The sequence below is a fragment of the Haliaeetus albicilla genome, chromosome 18 (assembly GCF_947461875.1).
Source record: "Haliaeetus albicilla chromosome 18, bHalAlb1.1, whole genome shotgun sequence".
NCBI lineage: Eukaryota > Metazoa > Chordata > Aves > Accipitriformes > Accipitridae > Haliaeetus > Haliaeetus albicilla.
This window is the reverse complement of record NC_091500.1, coordinates 17182993-17201362: the sequence shown is the minus strand read 5'-3', so window position 1 is coordinate 17201362 and position 18370 is coordinate 17182993. Positions and strand designations below refer to the sequence as shown.

At 38.1% G+C, this 18370-nt stretch overlaps 1 protein-coding gene across 1 annotated transcript in view; it reads right to left on the bottom strand.

Annotated features, from left to right (window-relative positions):
• Positions 1-18370, bottom strand: part of MBOAT2 (membrane bound O-acyltransferase domain containing 2) — a 108289-nt gene that overhangs the window by 33214 nt on the left and 56705 nt on the right. Inside the window, exons 4-5 of the mRNA XM_069805834.1 lie at positions 4390-4485; positions 569-624 (exon numbers count right to left, since the gene is read on the bottom strand). Coding sequence (XP_069661935.1) covers positions 569-624; positions 4390-4485 — 152 coding nt within the window. The remainder of the gene's footprint in view (positions 1-568; positions 625-4389; positions 4486-18370) is intronic.

The window sequence follows — 18370 nt, the reverse complement described above, 5'->3', positions numbered from 1 at the left end:
TCTGACGGATAAATCTGACAGGAAAAAAGACAGAAACATAATTAGACAATCTCCCTGTTCACACTGATATGTTACCAGTGAGTGTAATTGCGATAATAAACAAAATGAAACATAGACAAGGTTTTATAAAAATCAATATACAGGGTACAAATTAGGGGGAGATTAACAGTCAGCATTTTAAAACAAGAGGTGCTCAACAACTGAAATTACATGTACTTTTTCTAACGATCTGCCAGCAACAGTGATCTCTGGAAATTATTTAGTTAACTCTCAAGATCAATACCCCAGTCCAAAAAAACATCAGTTGTCTTTGATCACCAGCCCCAGAAGTGTCATTGGTCTTCTGATAAGTAGTATCTTCTGCACAATGTAAGCATTTTCAGAGCTTTTGTAGTGTCTGAGTAACATTTCTTGATACTTCCATTAGTAAGCATCATAAGAATCAACTGAGACACAAAAATATATTTTGTCCTAAAAGACAAACTGGACTAAAGTAATGCATTGACTCATGACTTTCTTTAAATTTAATTTTGTATGGAAAATTAAACACAGTTTAAAGAAATCTTACCATCATGAATCTCAAATGCCAAACTAGTGATCTTCTGTGTAATTATCATCATTGGACTGTTACAAAAAAGGAAGAAAGAATACTTTAGAAAGAAGTTCAGGATTTTCTTTCACATGTAAATATCACGGAAAGTTTACACTAATAGTCCAGGTTAATTACTCTCAACTGGAAGATTTTCAATGCAAGGACAAAGTGATTAGTTTTTGGACCTCAAACCACTACAGAGTTTTCAACGTAATGAAAATAATTTAATCCTTAGATATAGTATTTGATAACCCATGCCTTTCATTGCTGCATCAGGTTCCACAAACACAGCCAAAGTGTTTCACATTTATTTTCCACTAACATAGTTTTTGTTTTTTTTTTTTTTACAGTGGGAAGAGTACAGAAAAAAGGGTAGTAAGAGCAATTATATGCATTTTAAGTTACAGCAGCAGTAAGCAAAGGACAATAAAAATATACCAAAGTTGAACAATACTATAAATCATTTAGATTGCAGACCACCTTCCACTGTTTCTACTAACACCTGATCCTATGCTTAATTTTTCCATCTAGAATTATTATTTGCTTCAAGTAAACATATCTGGCAAAACAAAAACCCAGCACAATTATGCTGGCTCCAACAGAGTTTAGTTTGTTTTGAATTTGGTACACTTGAGCAGATCTTAAACTGTTCAAGAGATATTCTTCCCTAGCTAAGTGAGACAGCTTTATACTGAGAAATTATACCATCTTTGTAGTATCTAAGAGCTTTTGACTGATGTAAATCCCAGCATTGCTAACCTCCTAAATGGAGGGAGGGAGGGAGGGAGGGGATGGGGGAAAGCATAAAGTAGTCTACCAGAATTCAGAAATTTGTATTTTTGAGATCTGATTTCAAAGTTAACAGGGACTGTATTTACCTAGTAGTATCTGAGCTGGAGACCAAAAAAATTTACCCACAACAAAATAATCATACTGTAGGATGGGCACATCATTTCCTTCAAGAATATATTTAAGTTGGCACAGAAAAACAAATCGAAGAGCCATCAAGTCCTCCTTCATTGACAGGGCTATGCCAGTATTTTGCCAGATAGCTCAGTCTGTCAAATTTTTTTTTTTTTTTTTTAGGTTATGGCTATTGCAAAGCACACAATATTTCCAGTCCTCAAAATGCAATCAGGGAAAAAGTTTTTTCTACCATATTATCAGTGTCCCAAAATCCTGATATCAAGACTAGAGTGACAGGCAAGAGTCAGCAAGGAAGAAAACTAAACAAGAACAGACAGCCTAGGAAATCCCTCATATCTCTTTCTAGCATTTAAGCTGTAGACCTGTCTGGTGCTGGCAGAAATCCCCCAATTGATTCTGAACATAATGGGTTTTCCTTCTGTAACTGGACATGTGACCACATGGATCCTGTCTGGTAGGAGGATAGAACCCAGGAGGTGCTCGGTCAGACTTTACATTAATTCTAGCTGATACATCTGTCATTTTTATTATAGCAGATCCTGGTATTTTTTTCCTTCTCAAATGGCTGTTCCAGTATCATCAGGGATTTGGCTGAGGAACAACAATCTAGAGACTAAAAGAGGAAGAGTCCTTCTTGGAACAGTGAGGCTGTGAACCAGGATTTTAACAATCCCTTTTAGGTGCTGGCAGAAAGGCAAAGGAGGTGGTAGAAATCTCACTGGCAGCTGGGATCTGTTACTGCTGAAGCCAAGACCACACAGATCTGCACAAGCAATTGCACCTCCAGCATGAGGCGTCCTCAGCTTTCTCCACTGTCAGTGCTTTGATACCTTCCTTCAAACTTTTTGCAGATTCCCTGGGCTTGGACACCTCAGATGGGCATGGCATGCTAGGAGAAATACCTAGGTAAACAGACACTCAAAGCTCTCTTGGGGCTAATCACTATATGAATCCATGCCAATATCTTTGGAAAAACTTGCTGGTGCTGGGGTTCAACAGCTGATTAAGCAACTTTTGTTATTTTCTTGAACTTACTCTCTTCCCCTGGAACCAGGCAAAATTGACAGAAAATAGCACCCTTTGGTTCATTTTCCTTCTCCTCCTGTTTTGGAAATAACCTTTGTCTCAGGCCTCAAGGGAGCCAATACAATATATGCCACAGATTTAATGTGAGATGCATACATCAAGCTCCCGAACTGGTGCATGAAAGTGTGGTTTAAATCAGGCAGCTCAAACACAGAGAGTTGGATCTATGCTTCAGAACAGTTCTATCCAGAGCACAGATCTCATAAATCTTCAGACATGTTTAGACCTAGCAGAAATCTCTGAGCTAACGCCAAACCAACAGAGCCACAAAGACAGCTGCGATCTGAAAGCAGTGCAGTCGCATTTGAGCAATGATGTCCTCAAGCTCTACTACTAGTTTTGAGAGCAGCAATAAACAAGTGCAATTATACTGTTTCCAGAGTCAGCTCAGAGCTTTGATCACTGCCAAGGTTGTACACCTTGGCCCTACAGTGAACTGGAAGGGACAGCATTTGGATTACAGTTCCACTTGTAATGGTGAAATTTAATTCAACATCAGTAAACCTAGTTTTAAGTGTCTTTATGCATATGTCTGGGTTGCAAGCTCTCATTATACCCAGTGGAGATCTAGTCAATAGAGTCAGGGGCATCTAGCAAGTGACCCAGTTCATGTTAAGATAGATACTTAGCAGTGGGTCAGCTGAAATGCCCTCCAGGCTCTACTGTGTACATCGATCAGATCTCCACTGACTACCAATTGAACTTGGATATCTGGCTTGAAGGCAGACATTTGGATGTAGGTGTAAATGTAGAAAGATGTTTCAGAAGGTAAGACCCAACTAAAAATGACAGCAAGATGAACTTCAATACAAAAGCTTTCGGCTTCAGCCTGCAAGTTAAGGTTCTGGACTACACTCCTGTTACCAATAAAGACTGCAAAGCAACAAGGCTAACAAGCACAACTCTACTACACGAGACAGGTAATACTAAACTACAAAGACCACTGCCATTCATAGTATTGCTGAAAAGTATTTAATGCATTTTTTTTGAGCAGACCAGCAAACACTCCCCACCTCTTTTTTCCAAAATACATACTCTCCTTTAAATCAACAAAAGTACCATCAGAGCAGCAAACTTATTTGTCAGAAATGTTGTGCTTCGCTTCTGCGTCTGCAGTACAAAGAATCACCAATATGGTTTATTTTTACTTTGCCTATTTAATTCTGGTTTGCTCCTATACAGCTCAAGTCAAATACAGGTTTAAGTTAATTATATAAAATAAGAACACACATAGACAAAACTTTCTATTTCCAAGGGCTGTGTGACTACTCCACCATACAGGCACCTCTCTCCTTAGCTTTTTCCTTCTGGAACATCTAACACAAAACCAAAAAAAGAAAGAAGCTAAAAGCTAAATTCCATAAAACATTCAGATTTTCCTGACAAAGTTGTATCAGACTGTGCCAGGCATGCAAGTACATCAGATACAATTCAAGTTTCATCATGTTGTCATAGGTGGTAACAAAGATTTCAGGGGAAAAAGCAAAAGCAAAAAAAAAAAAAAAAAATCCCACAGCCACCAAAACCTTCAAGCCCTTCAAGACAGGAGCAGGAGGCAGCAGATAACACATTCGTGGTTCTAACAGACACAACTGTTCCCAAAATTCTCAGTCTGCATTATTAAAGCATAGGTACATATATATTTGTATGTGTGCCAATACGCATGCACATGCCCAGCTTTCTCCCAAAGTTTCAAAGTTTGACACACTTGGGGAAAAAAAACCCCAATAACAGATACAGTATCACTTAGGAAGACAAGGTGGAAAGATTATTTTTCTCCTTACCCAGAAAAATCAGCAGAATACTGTCCATAATCAAAGATATAGACTCTAGTAATTTGGCACACAGTGAGGTATCCCAAAGCAAAAACAAAGCAATACCTGGAAGGAAAATAGAAAAAAAGCTTTTCAATTAAAAACCATAAACATTTCTCCACTGAATAAACTACCTCTTAAGTAGAGTTTAGTCTCCAATTATTTCTAGCAAATATTACATAATTGGAGTGTTCAATGACACCTTCATTCTGACTGGGGTTTTTGGTAATACACATTTCTATGCAAGCACATAGACTTTGCTTTTGGTTGGGTTTTTTTGTTTTGTTTTGTTTTTAACTAACTCACAAATTCTATTGTCATTAGCCAAAATATTTATTCACATAAATAAAGCATAGGATTTATAATTTCAAGCACCACTGTAAAAACTGGAAGTCCTATAAAAAGAAAACTGAACTCTTAAGGTTTTCTGGGGTTTTTTTTAGTTCAAAGTTAATTTTTGTCTATAGAAGTATAGAAATTTTGCATTATACATCAACATCATTTCCATTGAATGTATTTCTATACATTCAAAATTCAGCACCACAAACCCCACTGCTGCTGTTTTCAAAAGGACCTGGAAAAGGCAATTAATTTTCAAATATACATATTAAAACATATCCGAGTAAAAAAGGAACAGGATGCCTTTATGCCTCCTGTTAAAGCTGATCCTTAGCACATGTAAGAAAAACACAGATAAGAACCACCTTATATAAATACTATAAATTTAACTTCACATATCATTTTTTCAGGTCAGGGTTGGGATCCCCCCCTTAGCCCCTTTTTAAGATGTACAACAGTACACTAGCGAGAACTGATTTGCCAATAAACCCTGCAGAATCTGCCAGATATTCTTTGCAGTCAAAAAGGAGGGTGAATGCCAGCAGGAACTTAATTAATCATTTAGGACTTTACATACAAACTTGACAGTCTTGAACATTTCCACATAACTTAGGAAACATTCAATGGTAATAAAATCAAGCACTTGTTTCATGTTCACAAGACTAACGTGCAACCCTTACAGCAGACCATATTATACATTCAAAATCCAGTTAGAATGAAAATATTCATACACCAAATAGAAAATTATGACTAGGACTGGATTTAGGTGAAATAGTGAGGGACACTACAGGAAAACCTTAGAACATGCTTTTCCTTTCTTTTCCAAATAAATATTTTTGCAAAAAAAAGTGTTAACATAATAAATTCTAAAGTCTTAGAAATTATTCTTCAACCTGAAAGGTGCCACACAGAACACTTGCAGTTTAACCTTTAAGAATTGTGCTAGATATAAACCATTTAATATTTTAAAACATCCAACTTTCAAAATAGATTACCTTATAAATCAGCAGCTTGTTCCTTTTTTAAAGAACACACTTGTTACTTTTTAAAAAAAAAAAAAGGTTTAGGGCGCCTGTTTTAGCAATAGTTTATTTTCTGTTTTCATGAATATTAACAATCTAGAAACAATATTATATTGGGTGGCTAATTGGTACAAAAGTGTTTATGATAAGAATGCGACAAAATTACACAATAATTGGCTCATAATTATACCAAATTATTTCAGGAAGAAAAACAATGTAACACAATGTAGTAGACTGCAGATATCAGGAGTATGATATAATGTTGAATTCTTTTTTAAAAAGTTTAGAATTAAAATTTTCCTGAGATATTTTAAGAAAAACTACCCCCCCCCCAAATCACCCAGGTTTCACATGAATGAGAAGTATCTGGATTTAGTTTGCCCACACTGAAATCAGTTCCAGTTCTTCCATTCACTAAAAATTCCGTATGATTTTCAGCTTTACCAGCCTCTTGATTTACATACTAAACAATGCCAGATTAAAAACACATAGATACAGTACTAAAAAGCCACGAAAAGCTAAAATACTGTAGTTTTCTTTAAGAAAATTTCATTTTATCCCCACTGGTAAGATCATGTATTTTTTAACGACAGTCTATTCAACAGTATATTGCAATAGGTCTAGAATAAACAGAATTACAAAAGTAACACTAACTACAGCTTTCATAACTTAAAATGCTACCCATAGCAGCAATACATACATTGTTAGGACAAAAAACACACTTAATACATTAGTGGACTAGGTACACACCCTCAGATGGAAGAAAACAGACACCAGTTTCCACCTCATACAGTTTATATTGTAAAACATTTACACTGTTTTTAAACAAGGCATTATGAAGACTTCCTTTTGCAAGCAGAAAACCTATGCTGATAAGTACAACTGAAGAAAAACTAATAAATATCCTGAAAGAAGAAAAGCACTGAGAGGTCAGGAAACCTTAGGTTCTCTTCTATATAGTCATTATGATACAGCCCTGCAGCATTATGTGAATATGCAACTGCAAATTCCTGTCTCACTGAAGAAACAGGTCATTATTCTTGACACCTTTTAAAGGTTTTTGCATTCAAGTTCAAGACACATCCAGAGATTTTACTTATTGCTACCTTCCACATGCTGCACTCGAGAAGTCTGGGATTTCCCCATAAGCATTTCCTCAATTATTCTCCATGCATTCAAGTGTTTCATAAAAATTGCATTTCTCTCTAAGATGAATTTTAGTGATACTCAATGTTACCCAGTTCTCTCTCTCTCTCTCTCTATATGAGGAAATTGTGAAATAAAGAGATTACATGGGTCCGAATACCAAACTGGAGAGATGCAAGGTCAGTTCTTGGGCTAACTTATCTTTTTTAAAGTTGACAGAAAGGACATCACCAGTACGTTTCAGTCACACACACGAGCACAAGTGCTCTGTACTTCCACAAATCTAAGCACAGGTGTTCCACAAAAGGTGAAAGATTGTATTTGTAGCTAATGCAAGTAGTTGAAACCACATTGTAGTGTCCTGCACTTAAAGAACAGACTAAGGCAGCAATGCTACCCAATTATGGAACAGTGAAATATGTAGGGCAGTTTAAAGGTTACTTCTTCACTTGTAGGTTCCTGTGGCTTAAATGCCTTCCACCTTCTACAAGTTAATTTTCTATGATGAAATGACTGGCCTGGTAGATGAGGGGAGAGCAGTGGATATTGTCTACCTGGACTTCATAAAAGCTTTTGACACTTGACATCCTCATAGACAAGCTGATGACGTGTGGGCTGGATGAGCAGTCAAGTGGATTGAAAATAGGCTGAACAGCCAGGTCCAGAAGGTGGTGATAAGTGGCACAAAGTTGATTTGGAGGCTAGTAACTAACTGTGTACCCCAGTGGTCAATACTGGGTCCAATCCCCTTTAACATCTTCATTAGTGATCTGGATGATGGGGCAGAGTGTACTCTCATCAACCTTGCTGATGACACCAAACTGGGAGGAGCGGCTAATACACCAGAAGGTTTTGCTACCATCCAGAGGGACCTTGACAGGTTAAAGAAATGGATTGACAGGAACCTCATGATGGTCAACAAGGGGAAGTGCAAAGTCCTGCACCTGGGAAGAACAACCCCAGGCACCAATATATGCTGGTAGTCTCCCAGCTGGAAAGCAGCTTGGCAGAAAAGGACCTGAGGGTCCTGGTGGACACCAAGTTGAACATGAGCCAGCAACACACTCTTGCAGTAAAGAAAGCAAGGTAGGCAGGGAGAGAGCTTTTCCCAACATCTTCAAAGGAGAAAACATCATTTGTTATGACACTTGAGCAGGAGCCGAGCTGGCACCCTGCCTTGAGGAAAGCCAAAAATATCTATCAGATCTAGCATCTGCCATCCTTCCCAATACCCTCTTCCAAACCAAAACCTAACTTTACTATGAAGAGTCCAGTTAGAAAGCACAGCAACAAAATGAGCGCATCCTTTCTTTCCTTCGCTTTTATACAGCATTTGTCTGGTTTTGGTATCTGCTGACCAAAATGTTAGCCACCGAAGTACTTCCAGATATCCTTCAAAATAGATGTTAGCCATCATGACCAATATGGTGGGATTTCTCACAACATTCAGTTAATATCCACACTGAAGTTATAGTACAGAAATGGAAGAAAAAAAAAAAAATGGCAACAAAACCCCAAACCTTAAACTTCTTGCTGAGATTCCAGATTCCATTTTACAATCTAAAACAAAAGCTGTCTTCCCACAGAGCAGTGAAACTTGCTGCCATGTTGCATTCACCAAACACAACTATGAATTTTAACTACCTTCCAACTATGTCAGCCACCAGCTCCAAGTTACACACAGCTTGGAAGACTTCAAGTTTTCAACTGATGAGGAAAACACAGGAACTTGCAACCCATACAATGCTTTTCACCTTTCAAGTTCATTTCTCCATATTTGCCATGCCACATCACATTCCTTGTTGATGAAAAATGTCATTTAACCAGGTAAAGTACAGCAACATGTTCTCCCTAAAGGAGATTTAAAAGGTTTACAACAGCTTGCGTCATTCCTGTTGTTTCTCCTGCAGGTTTGTGGTACAACTTGCTGATCACTTTAACTCTCGTACAAATCCAGCTTTACTTTAAAAAATTCAAAACCTATTTGTAAATGCTTTGAAAACTTTCTAAAGTATTCTTACTGCATGTTTCCTACCCTCTTCAAAGACTCATTCACCAGAAAACACCCCTTGGATCAGAAAACTGAGTAAGGTTTTGCGGAGCTCAATCACAGGAAGTTTTATCCACCTACAACAATTAATTACAGGCTGTACATGAATGCAACGGTTTTACCCAAGGCTAAATTTTCTCCTCCAGTAGAAAAGCAATTGGTCTTAAAAGTCAATGTTACTCTATACCTGCTACTCGGTGAATAATGTTCTTGTGAGCAGAATCACAGAAGTAATTCACACTGGACACGAACAACTAGAAGCAAGCCACAATATTGTTATTATTACAATTAACTTTAAGACAAACTGACCTGTAATGAATTTTGTACCATATATAATAAAAAGACACAGAGACATTCACTTAGAATATGTTTGAGACTAATTCACAGGATGTTTGTCTAATGACCTTACTTTATCAACAAATGCAACAAAGTCAGACATGTCTGGGAGACACTGCAGTAATGGAAGTAGCAGAAAGCAAAACAGATTGTTTGATAAGTGTAACTTCTGATTTCAACTTAAAAAAAAAAGAAGATATTAAGCAAGCAATACTGGATAACCTACTATACAGGAGGACTTTTCTTTTACAAGTCTGCCACACTGCATTTTAATTCCTTACTATTTTCACCTTCCCAGAGCACTAAAAATAGTATTTAATATGGTCTGTCCCTAAAATTCTATCATTCCTTTAAAAATAAATATATCAAGTAAACTAATCAAAGAGTTTTTAAAAACGTACGTTCTAACATTATACATAAAATATAATTTATAACATACTATGCACATATATATTATAATATACAGGAAATACTAAGTAAGCAGCTGTCATGGTTTAACCCCACCCGGTAACTAAGCGCCACGCAGCTGCTCACTCACCCACCCAGTGGGATGGGGGAGAGCATCAGGAAAAAAAAGGTAAAACTCATGGGCTGAAATAAGAACAGTTTAATAGAATAGAAAGGAAGAAACTAATAATGATAATAACAACAATACTAAAATGACAATAATAATAATAAAAGGATTAGAATATACAAAACAAGTAACACACAATGCAATTGCTCACCACTTGCCAACCGATGCCCAGTTAGCTCCCAAGCAGCAATCCTCCCAGTCCAACTCCCCCCAGTTTATATACTGGGCATGACGCCACATGGTATGGAACACCCCGTTGGCCACTTTGGGTCAGCTGCCCTGGCTGTGTCCCCTCCCAATTTCTTGTGCCCCTCCAGCCTTCTTGCTGGCTGGGCATGAGAAACTGAAAAATCCTTGACTTAGTCTAAACACTACTTGGCAACAACTGAAAACATCAGTGTGTTATCAACATTCTTCTCATACTATATGCAAAACATAACACTATACCAGCTACTAGGAAGAAAATTAACTCTATCCCAGCTGAAACCAGGACAGCAGTCTCTCCATGTAGTACTCTACAAAAGGTGCTCATCAAGAGAACTTGTTTAATTCTCTTAAAAAAAAAAAAGGCAAAAGAATCTCTTATTAGCAAAGAAAATACATTGCCCTATATCATTATTTCTTGTCCAGTTATTCTTTGTCAAGTAACATTAATCAACATAAATGTTAGTGTTTTTACCTGCATATATACAAAGCCAAAAAGCTTCCTTGTATCTCTATATGTGTGTGTATATATCCATACACACGTACGGATATACAGGCTTCAGTTCTTTCTTTTAGTTTCCGAACATCCTGATGGAATTCGATATACATTTTCTATTACACTTTCTACTGCTAAACTGGAGCAGCTACATTAAATAGACTTCTGAAGCACCATTTCTGCTAATGCAGAAAGCCTTAATCTCATCCCTGTACTACCCCTCTTTTTCATCATCCTCATGAGCTTAGCAGAGCCAACAGAACATTCACACCGGCACTGCTCATCTACTTCAGTGCCAAGTGATCTGATTTTGTTTGAACAGCTTTTTTTTTTTTTTCCCCCTACAGGCAACCCCTTTTTATCCAGTGTTGCCTCATAAATTCATTCCATGTCATACACCTACTATCCTGCCCACCACATCATCTATAACAGAGAAGGACAAAGGCCCCACACAAATCACAGTACTAGGTCAGGCGACATCTCCATCTAGCCCAGGATCCAGGACCATGTCCTCCCCAAAGTAGCAGCTAACACACAGATGCCCAAGAAAGCAGATGAGCAGAACAAGCAAAGAAACTACTTCCCAACTCTCTCCCAGACTCAAAACATCAGCACCTTAAAGACCTGGATTCAAACATGGCATCCAAGCATTTAATAACCCTCAGCATACTACTTCTCTATCAACTTTTTGCTCCAAAGTGCACCCTCATCTTTACCACTCTGTTGCTCCAAATACACTTGAGGAAGAGCTCTTAATTTCCTTAATTTCTACATTTTCAGCATAACTATGTACAAATTTGATAGCACAGAATAAGCCAGCAGAACCTGCTTATATAAAGCTTCTGTAGCTTTATATTCTGTGATTTCACAGCAGAACACCCAGCTTTTACCTGTGTCCCTCAGAAATTTTGGGTTTCTGCCTAAGACAGAGCAAGAACATCTGTAGCTTAATTCTAGAGCTTTGTGTCCACTGATGGGCAAGCTGGGCTGCACACAGGCCCAGGCTAACCATAACATATATTAGCTGATTGTATTTGCATAACCAGGGGTGGGAGTTACATTTTTGTTCACTTTATACTTTGGGGGCACTCAGCATCTTAGTTATAAAATATTTGGTCAAGTACCTACCATACCTATCTCTGTTTGCACAAAATGCAACAAAAATAGAACTGTGACCTTGACAAAGGCACACTTTGGGAGATGCCATAACAGCTTCTGTTACTTTAGGCTCTTCCCATGCAGTGGAAGGACAACAGCACAGTATGCTATTTTGCTGCAAGAAAGTTAAATAAACCAATCAAGGCAGGGCACTTTTTCACCAGCTAGTTGGCACATACTACAGATTTAGCCTTGAGATAAAGATTTCATGTCCAGTCAAGATCCACTCCTTCCATTATGTTAGGAATATTTTATTTTTTTAAATGTGTAATTATTCAGTTTCAAAAAGCAGACCTGTCCACCACCATGTAACATCATTCTGCTTTGATTTTTAGAAAAGGTGACAGAATAGCCTCTGAGTTTTCCCATGCCTTGTGCTGAAAGCTGCTGCCTGAGTTTGTTTTACCTACTGCTTGTGCCGATATAAAAAAACTAAGAGTAAATTCTTGTCTGCCAGGTCAGAACTGAATTCTTATAAAAATGCAGCTATTATTAATTGTCTTAATTCTAATGAGCATAATTAGTTTTCATGGTTCACACAGAGAAATTCTACTCTATGCAGTTAGAACATACCATATTTGTTTGCAAAACTTCAGGGGGAAAAATATACATCAAGCAAAAAGGTCTAAAGTGCCAAAGCTAAACATCTATCTAATTCTGCAATCATCAAGTTCAAGCCAATAAAAACACTGATTAGAATTAGCTTAGTTTTGACTGTTTAAGAGTCACAAGGTAAACTAGCCTTCCCCAACCTGCTGTTGTTACACCAAGAAGAGATTCCTATTTATGCCATTCCTGTTCAAACTATGCAACTATTGACATACATCATCAGTATTACTTATAACATGGATCAGTTTTATGACATAATCAGTAACAGAGTGTGTGGCCTTAACCAGGTCCCAGTCCTCTCTGTATTTCAAGACTACTCTCTAAAATGTAAGCAATATTAATACTTTTGAGGCAGTTGGAAGCCTTCTGATCCACACACAAGTCTGTCCCTTCTGATTACTTCAAGCAGAAATCCAAAATGCATGGAAAAAAAACCCAACAAACCAAAACAAAAAAAGACAAAACCAGACTGCTATGAGCCCATTTCCAGGGAAGGAAGCGTTCATACCACTGTGCCTGGGTAAGGAGCAATCCAGCTATCCCATCCCTCTTCAATCCTCAGCTGAAGATTTTTGGGTCTGATAGCCATTTTAAAGCAAATTTAACAAGTGGACAGAGTCCTCCAACATTTAGATGCTGCAGCAGTGCTACAAAACATATGGCACAATGAATGGCTGCACGCGGCCTCCAATGCCCCTTGCTTGGCCTGCCTGTTTGCTGCAGCAGAGGCTTGCTGAGCCCGTCAGCACATGCTGGCCACATGTCAGGCCCACACCTCCGGATCGCTAGTGTCTCTGTTGGGTTTTGCTGAGCCAGTAGAGAAAAAGCAATCCAGGCCCATCAGTTTCCTGCATACAATCAGATACACAAAGCCATGGGACACAAGGCTTTGTTAGTTCAACTGCACCCAGGACCATTTGCAATGGTTTTGCTAGTTTTGTTTACTACAGATTTGCTGTAGACATTATCACCTGCTTAATGTATTTTGATGTTTTGCTACATAATGGCAACATAACAGCTTGGTAAAGTAAATCTTGAACCACGCTAAATTAAACGATCGTTTTATTCATAGCTATAGGCCATATTCCAAACTCAACATTAATATGTAACAAATATAACAAATTCCTGTCAAAAATGCATACTAAAAAACCTGTTTTTTTTCACATGCTCCCTTAGTGTACATTCTCTCGCTTTCCAACCTCTTGCCCCTCCAAATCTGCAACGTCGCAAGGACAAAGAGATCTGCTTCAGGCTCTCATACAAGGGAGAAACATCATCTACGTCTGAAAGGGGGGCAGGAGGAAGGGTGCTAACATTGTGCGCTCCATTCTTCCTGTAAGTCTCCAAAGGAACACAGAGCCAGGAAGAATGGGAATAGAAAAATTTATTTTATCCCTTATCAGTCTCAAAGCTGAGAGCTGAAGTTGACTGTGTCCAAATCTTAATGTTAAACAGAGATGAGATGTGAGAGATCACCTAAGTTCTCCGTCACTTGAAAAACCATAGCGTGTCATATCAACCCCTATTTCTGCAATCGCTTGAAAGTGTAACAGTAAACAATGCAGGTAAGAACACCAGATCTGACTTTTTTTTTCTTTCTTTTTTTAAAGTTGACAATAGTACATAGCACTTAAAAACATGCACAAAGAAGAAAGCCTAACAGCTTCACAATACAAAATATGTAAAGACAGAACTCCCTGATGCTGGAATCCTCCTTACAAAGCCCAGACGAAGGAAGGAGATTCTTGACATATCTTCTGACAAAGATGAGTACTCATAACAACTCAGAAATAAAATAGATGCTAAGTTTCACAAACACCTCTATGCTGGCACCATGAATTTTCATCTGTTTACCCATTATTTTTTTTAATGCATTTTTCTATATAATATTTGCCTAGCTGTGTGATGTTTCAGCATCACAGCATGCAACTGATTTTATCCTGCCTTTTTCTCCCATGTGATACATAAGTAGCATTCTTTCAAACATCAGAACCATGCAGTTCTCTTTGCTTTTGCAAACCAGCAGAAACCCATAGAGTACATAGCCAAAAAACAGTCTCCTTTTAGGAACTAGGCAACAACACAACTTCTGTAGAATATTTTTAAGGAAATAAAGATGTTATTACAGAACATTGACAATAATAGGACTGTTTTGAAGTACAGCCCTACTAGTCATAATGGTTTAGCAACTGTAAACTAGAACTGCCAAATACAAAATACTTTGCAAGACTAAATAATTTTGTTTCAGTGGACCGTAAAGCTTCATACAAGAACTCATAGCCAGTAAAACAGAACAAGTTCTCTACTGGCAAAACCATGGTGAGGTCAATCATTAAACCTGTGATTGCCGTAAACTCGGCACTCAGCAAGTATCACCTTGGATAAAGATAAGAGTGAGCTGTTATTATCATTCACCCACCCATCCCCCTGCTCTAGATACACAACCCCCCTCGTACCCCACGCACATCCCCACGTGCCGCAGCTGTTGCTCCTTCCTGGCTGCAGAGCAGAACAGATTCCCAGCTGCCTCAGCCCCCTAAGCTCTGCTGCAACTCTACATCCTTGCCTGGAGACACAACACCTGAGACAGAGCACAACTGAAACACCACTGGGAGAGAGGGGGGAGTTTTGCTCAGTCAGGAGGTGATGCCAGCTGGAATTTGTGTTCAGCCAGCCAGGAGACATTTTCTGCATGCGTTAAGGATGGCAGCAGCTGGGAAACATACGGGATATGATTTGCTGAGAAGGTGGTTGTGCACCAGAATCAGCACACGGGGCAGCTAGCAGATTAATAAACAACCCAAATCCCTGCAAGGTGGAGTATACAAAGTGAAAGGCCACAGGGATCAAAGTTTAGTTACAGGAACAGAATATTTGAATGATTCCAATATCAAAGGGAAGCCAGGAGTTTGTGTTAACAACTTAACACAGCTGCATTTCCTCTTCCTCTTAAACCATTTCTCGAAACAAAATGCCCTCTTTTACAGAGGTACTTTATCAGAGGGGATGATGGTACTCTATTTCCCACCCTATTTCTTGCTTCGCCTTCATGAAGGAATAAAACTGTTATTTAATTTCATCTGGCCACTGAGTCAACCGCAAGCCCCACAGCTGGTCTGACCTGCACCAACACTGCAGCCCTGTTCCTTCCTGAGCTATTTACATCATCTTGCAATCAGACACGCATCTCAAGCAGCACAACATCTGGAATAAAGCTTTTCTGAAAAATCCGATTTACTTAAAATATAGCTTAAATGAAATACCTGCTTTGCTCCAATGCTTAACATTCCTTTAACCTGGAAAGACCTATCCCTTCAGATGACCTGTTTAATTTCTGTCCAATTTCCTCACCCTGCCACCAAGCTAAGTTAAAGCACCACAACTACACAACAATTTCATATCTTCTACATCCTTTAATCAATGCATAGCAATGTATATAACATTCACATGATGCATCAACTTCACCACGGCCACAGTGTTTGTCATATGCTCCTGCAGAATCACATGTAGAGATCTTAAGTCAGCTGTCTCCTGCTCCCAGCCAGGAGAAAACGGGTGGGTAGCTCCATTTTCTTTGCTCCATGGTGAAGCCTCACACAAGTTACTCCTGAACACAGGACAGCAACTTCTATTTTCATGCAGATTTCTTTTCTCCCACATGACAAAAACACTACTGAATATTTCCAGGGGTGAATTTGAGATACTCCACAAAAAGAGTGATATGCAATAGAAATGGCATGGCAAGAAACCAATCCTCAGCAAAAGTGAACTCTATGCATAATGGTTATTTGTGGCATAGAGTAGTCCTACTGTACACTCCTAAGGAAATACTTCAGACTGATGCCTGGGAAGAATCAGTACCTGTAGATTACTGCATGCAAGTACACAAGGAAGCCATTATGAAAAAAGCTTTGCATTTATTTTTGGAACATTTTTCCTTCTTCCAGTTAACAATGAGAAACCAAAAAAAGAAAATTACTACTCAATGACAGTCCAAGTCATGGCACAATCACTTGCGGAAGTGTCATACATTAACCCCAGGCAAACAATAATTAGTCAAAACTACATTTATGATCTCTAAGTTAGGAATTAACTGTATTCTCAGAGTATATATTTATATATTACACATATTTATAATTATATAAACTATACCTTTTTTTAGTTTTAATTTACTTGCATGCTGTCTTGATCCTATCTCCACACACATTTGAACTTAGCTGCACTTTCAGGCTATGCTAGCCACTGAACTGCTTGCACTCTGCTTTGTAATCTCCATGCTCTTCAGTAAAGATGTACAAACCCACTTGCGTTCATGATCTTCTAATGCCCTTCAAATTTTCCCTCTAAATGCCTAGAGCCATCAAATTACCTCACTAACTAAATTAACTAACTCAGTTTGTTCCAGACTAAAGAATCATATGACTTGTCCCTAACAACATATTGTATAAAGTCAACTAGCAGAAACTTTTGGGTAGATTTAATCACAATATGCACTAGTGGAAGAGGCTACATTTCTGTATAAATGCAGTTTTCATGTCAATGCTAAGAAGGATAAGGAATGTCAAGTTGTTCATCAATTATCCTTTGATATATGAAATCAAAATCATGAATTATTCACCTATATGTACACCCATATTAGTGCCATTTGTCTATCACTCCTCATTAAGGTGTTCCATTACCTTCCTGAATTATTCTTGTATTTCCTTTTAAAACTCACTACAGACCTCACCTGTCAATTCGCTGAATTTATAGAACTGAGAATAGTCACTTAAAATTTTCTCAAGGGAATAAATAATAATAAATCTTATTTCAATAATTTCTTTCTCCCAGCATTCAAACACTTTTCATACTCAGTGACTATCTGGAAATTTCCTCATACTACTGGTATATTCTGTTTTGTACAAGTAGGGATATGACCAAACACAATGAGCCATTCTTTATGCGAGCTAAGACCAGGGTTTTTTTCTCATCACAAACAGGGTGTCCAAGCAAATGAACTTTGCACTCCCAAATCTTTTGTAACACTGACTTATCAATGAACAAAATCTTTTGCTGCTAGCAGGACTGCATGGAGGCTGCAAATTACATACAAGGTATCTGCAATCATTTTGGCAGCTCAAAGCTTCCTTTGTGAAAGTTTTCATTACTTAAATTCCTTTCACAAGGGAATCCTAAAGAGACATTTATGAATTTTAAACCTGAACTACAAAAAAAGAGACTAAGAGAGTTTGTCTTTATTTGTATATTGACTGGTACTAGTATGAATTAGGAAATACGCTCAAATTTCTTTTTAATCGTAATGCCAGACATTATGCAATGAAAAACTCTGTATTTAGACTACTAAAAGCCAAATATTATCACTTAGAAGTAAGTTTGTGTCCTGGTTTTGGCTGGGATAGAGACAATGTAGCTGGTACAGTGTGTTTTGGATTGTGTGCGAGAACAATGTTGATAACACACTGATGTTTTAGTTGTTGCTAAGTAGCACTTAGCCTAAGTTAAGGATTTTTCAGTTTCCCATGCTCTGCCAGCAAGCAGGTGCACAAGAAGCTGGGAGGGAACATAGCCAGGACAGCTGACCTGAACTAGCCAAAGGGGTATTCCATACCACAGAACATCATGCTCAGTATATAAACTGGGGGAGTTGGCCAGGAGGCACAGACGGCAGCTCAGCCATCAGTCAGTGGGTGGTGAGCAAATCCATTGTGCATCACTTGTCTTTTATTGGGTTTTATTTTTTATTTATTTTATTATATTCCTTTTCATTACAATTATTATTACTATTATATTTTTTATTATTATTATTGTTAGTATTAGATTTTATTTTACTTTAGTTATTAAATCATTCTTATCTCAACCCACGAGTTTTAGGGGTTTTTTTTCTCCAGTTCTCCTCCTCATCCCTGTGGGAAGGGGGGCGGAGTGAGCAGCAGCCACCGCCTGGTGCCTAGTTGTTGTGGTTTAAGCCCTGCCAGCAGTTTGTTAAACATAGAGCAACAATCAAAAAAGTAATTTAC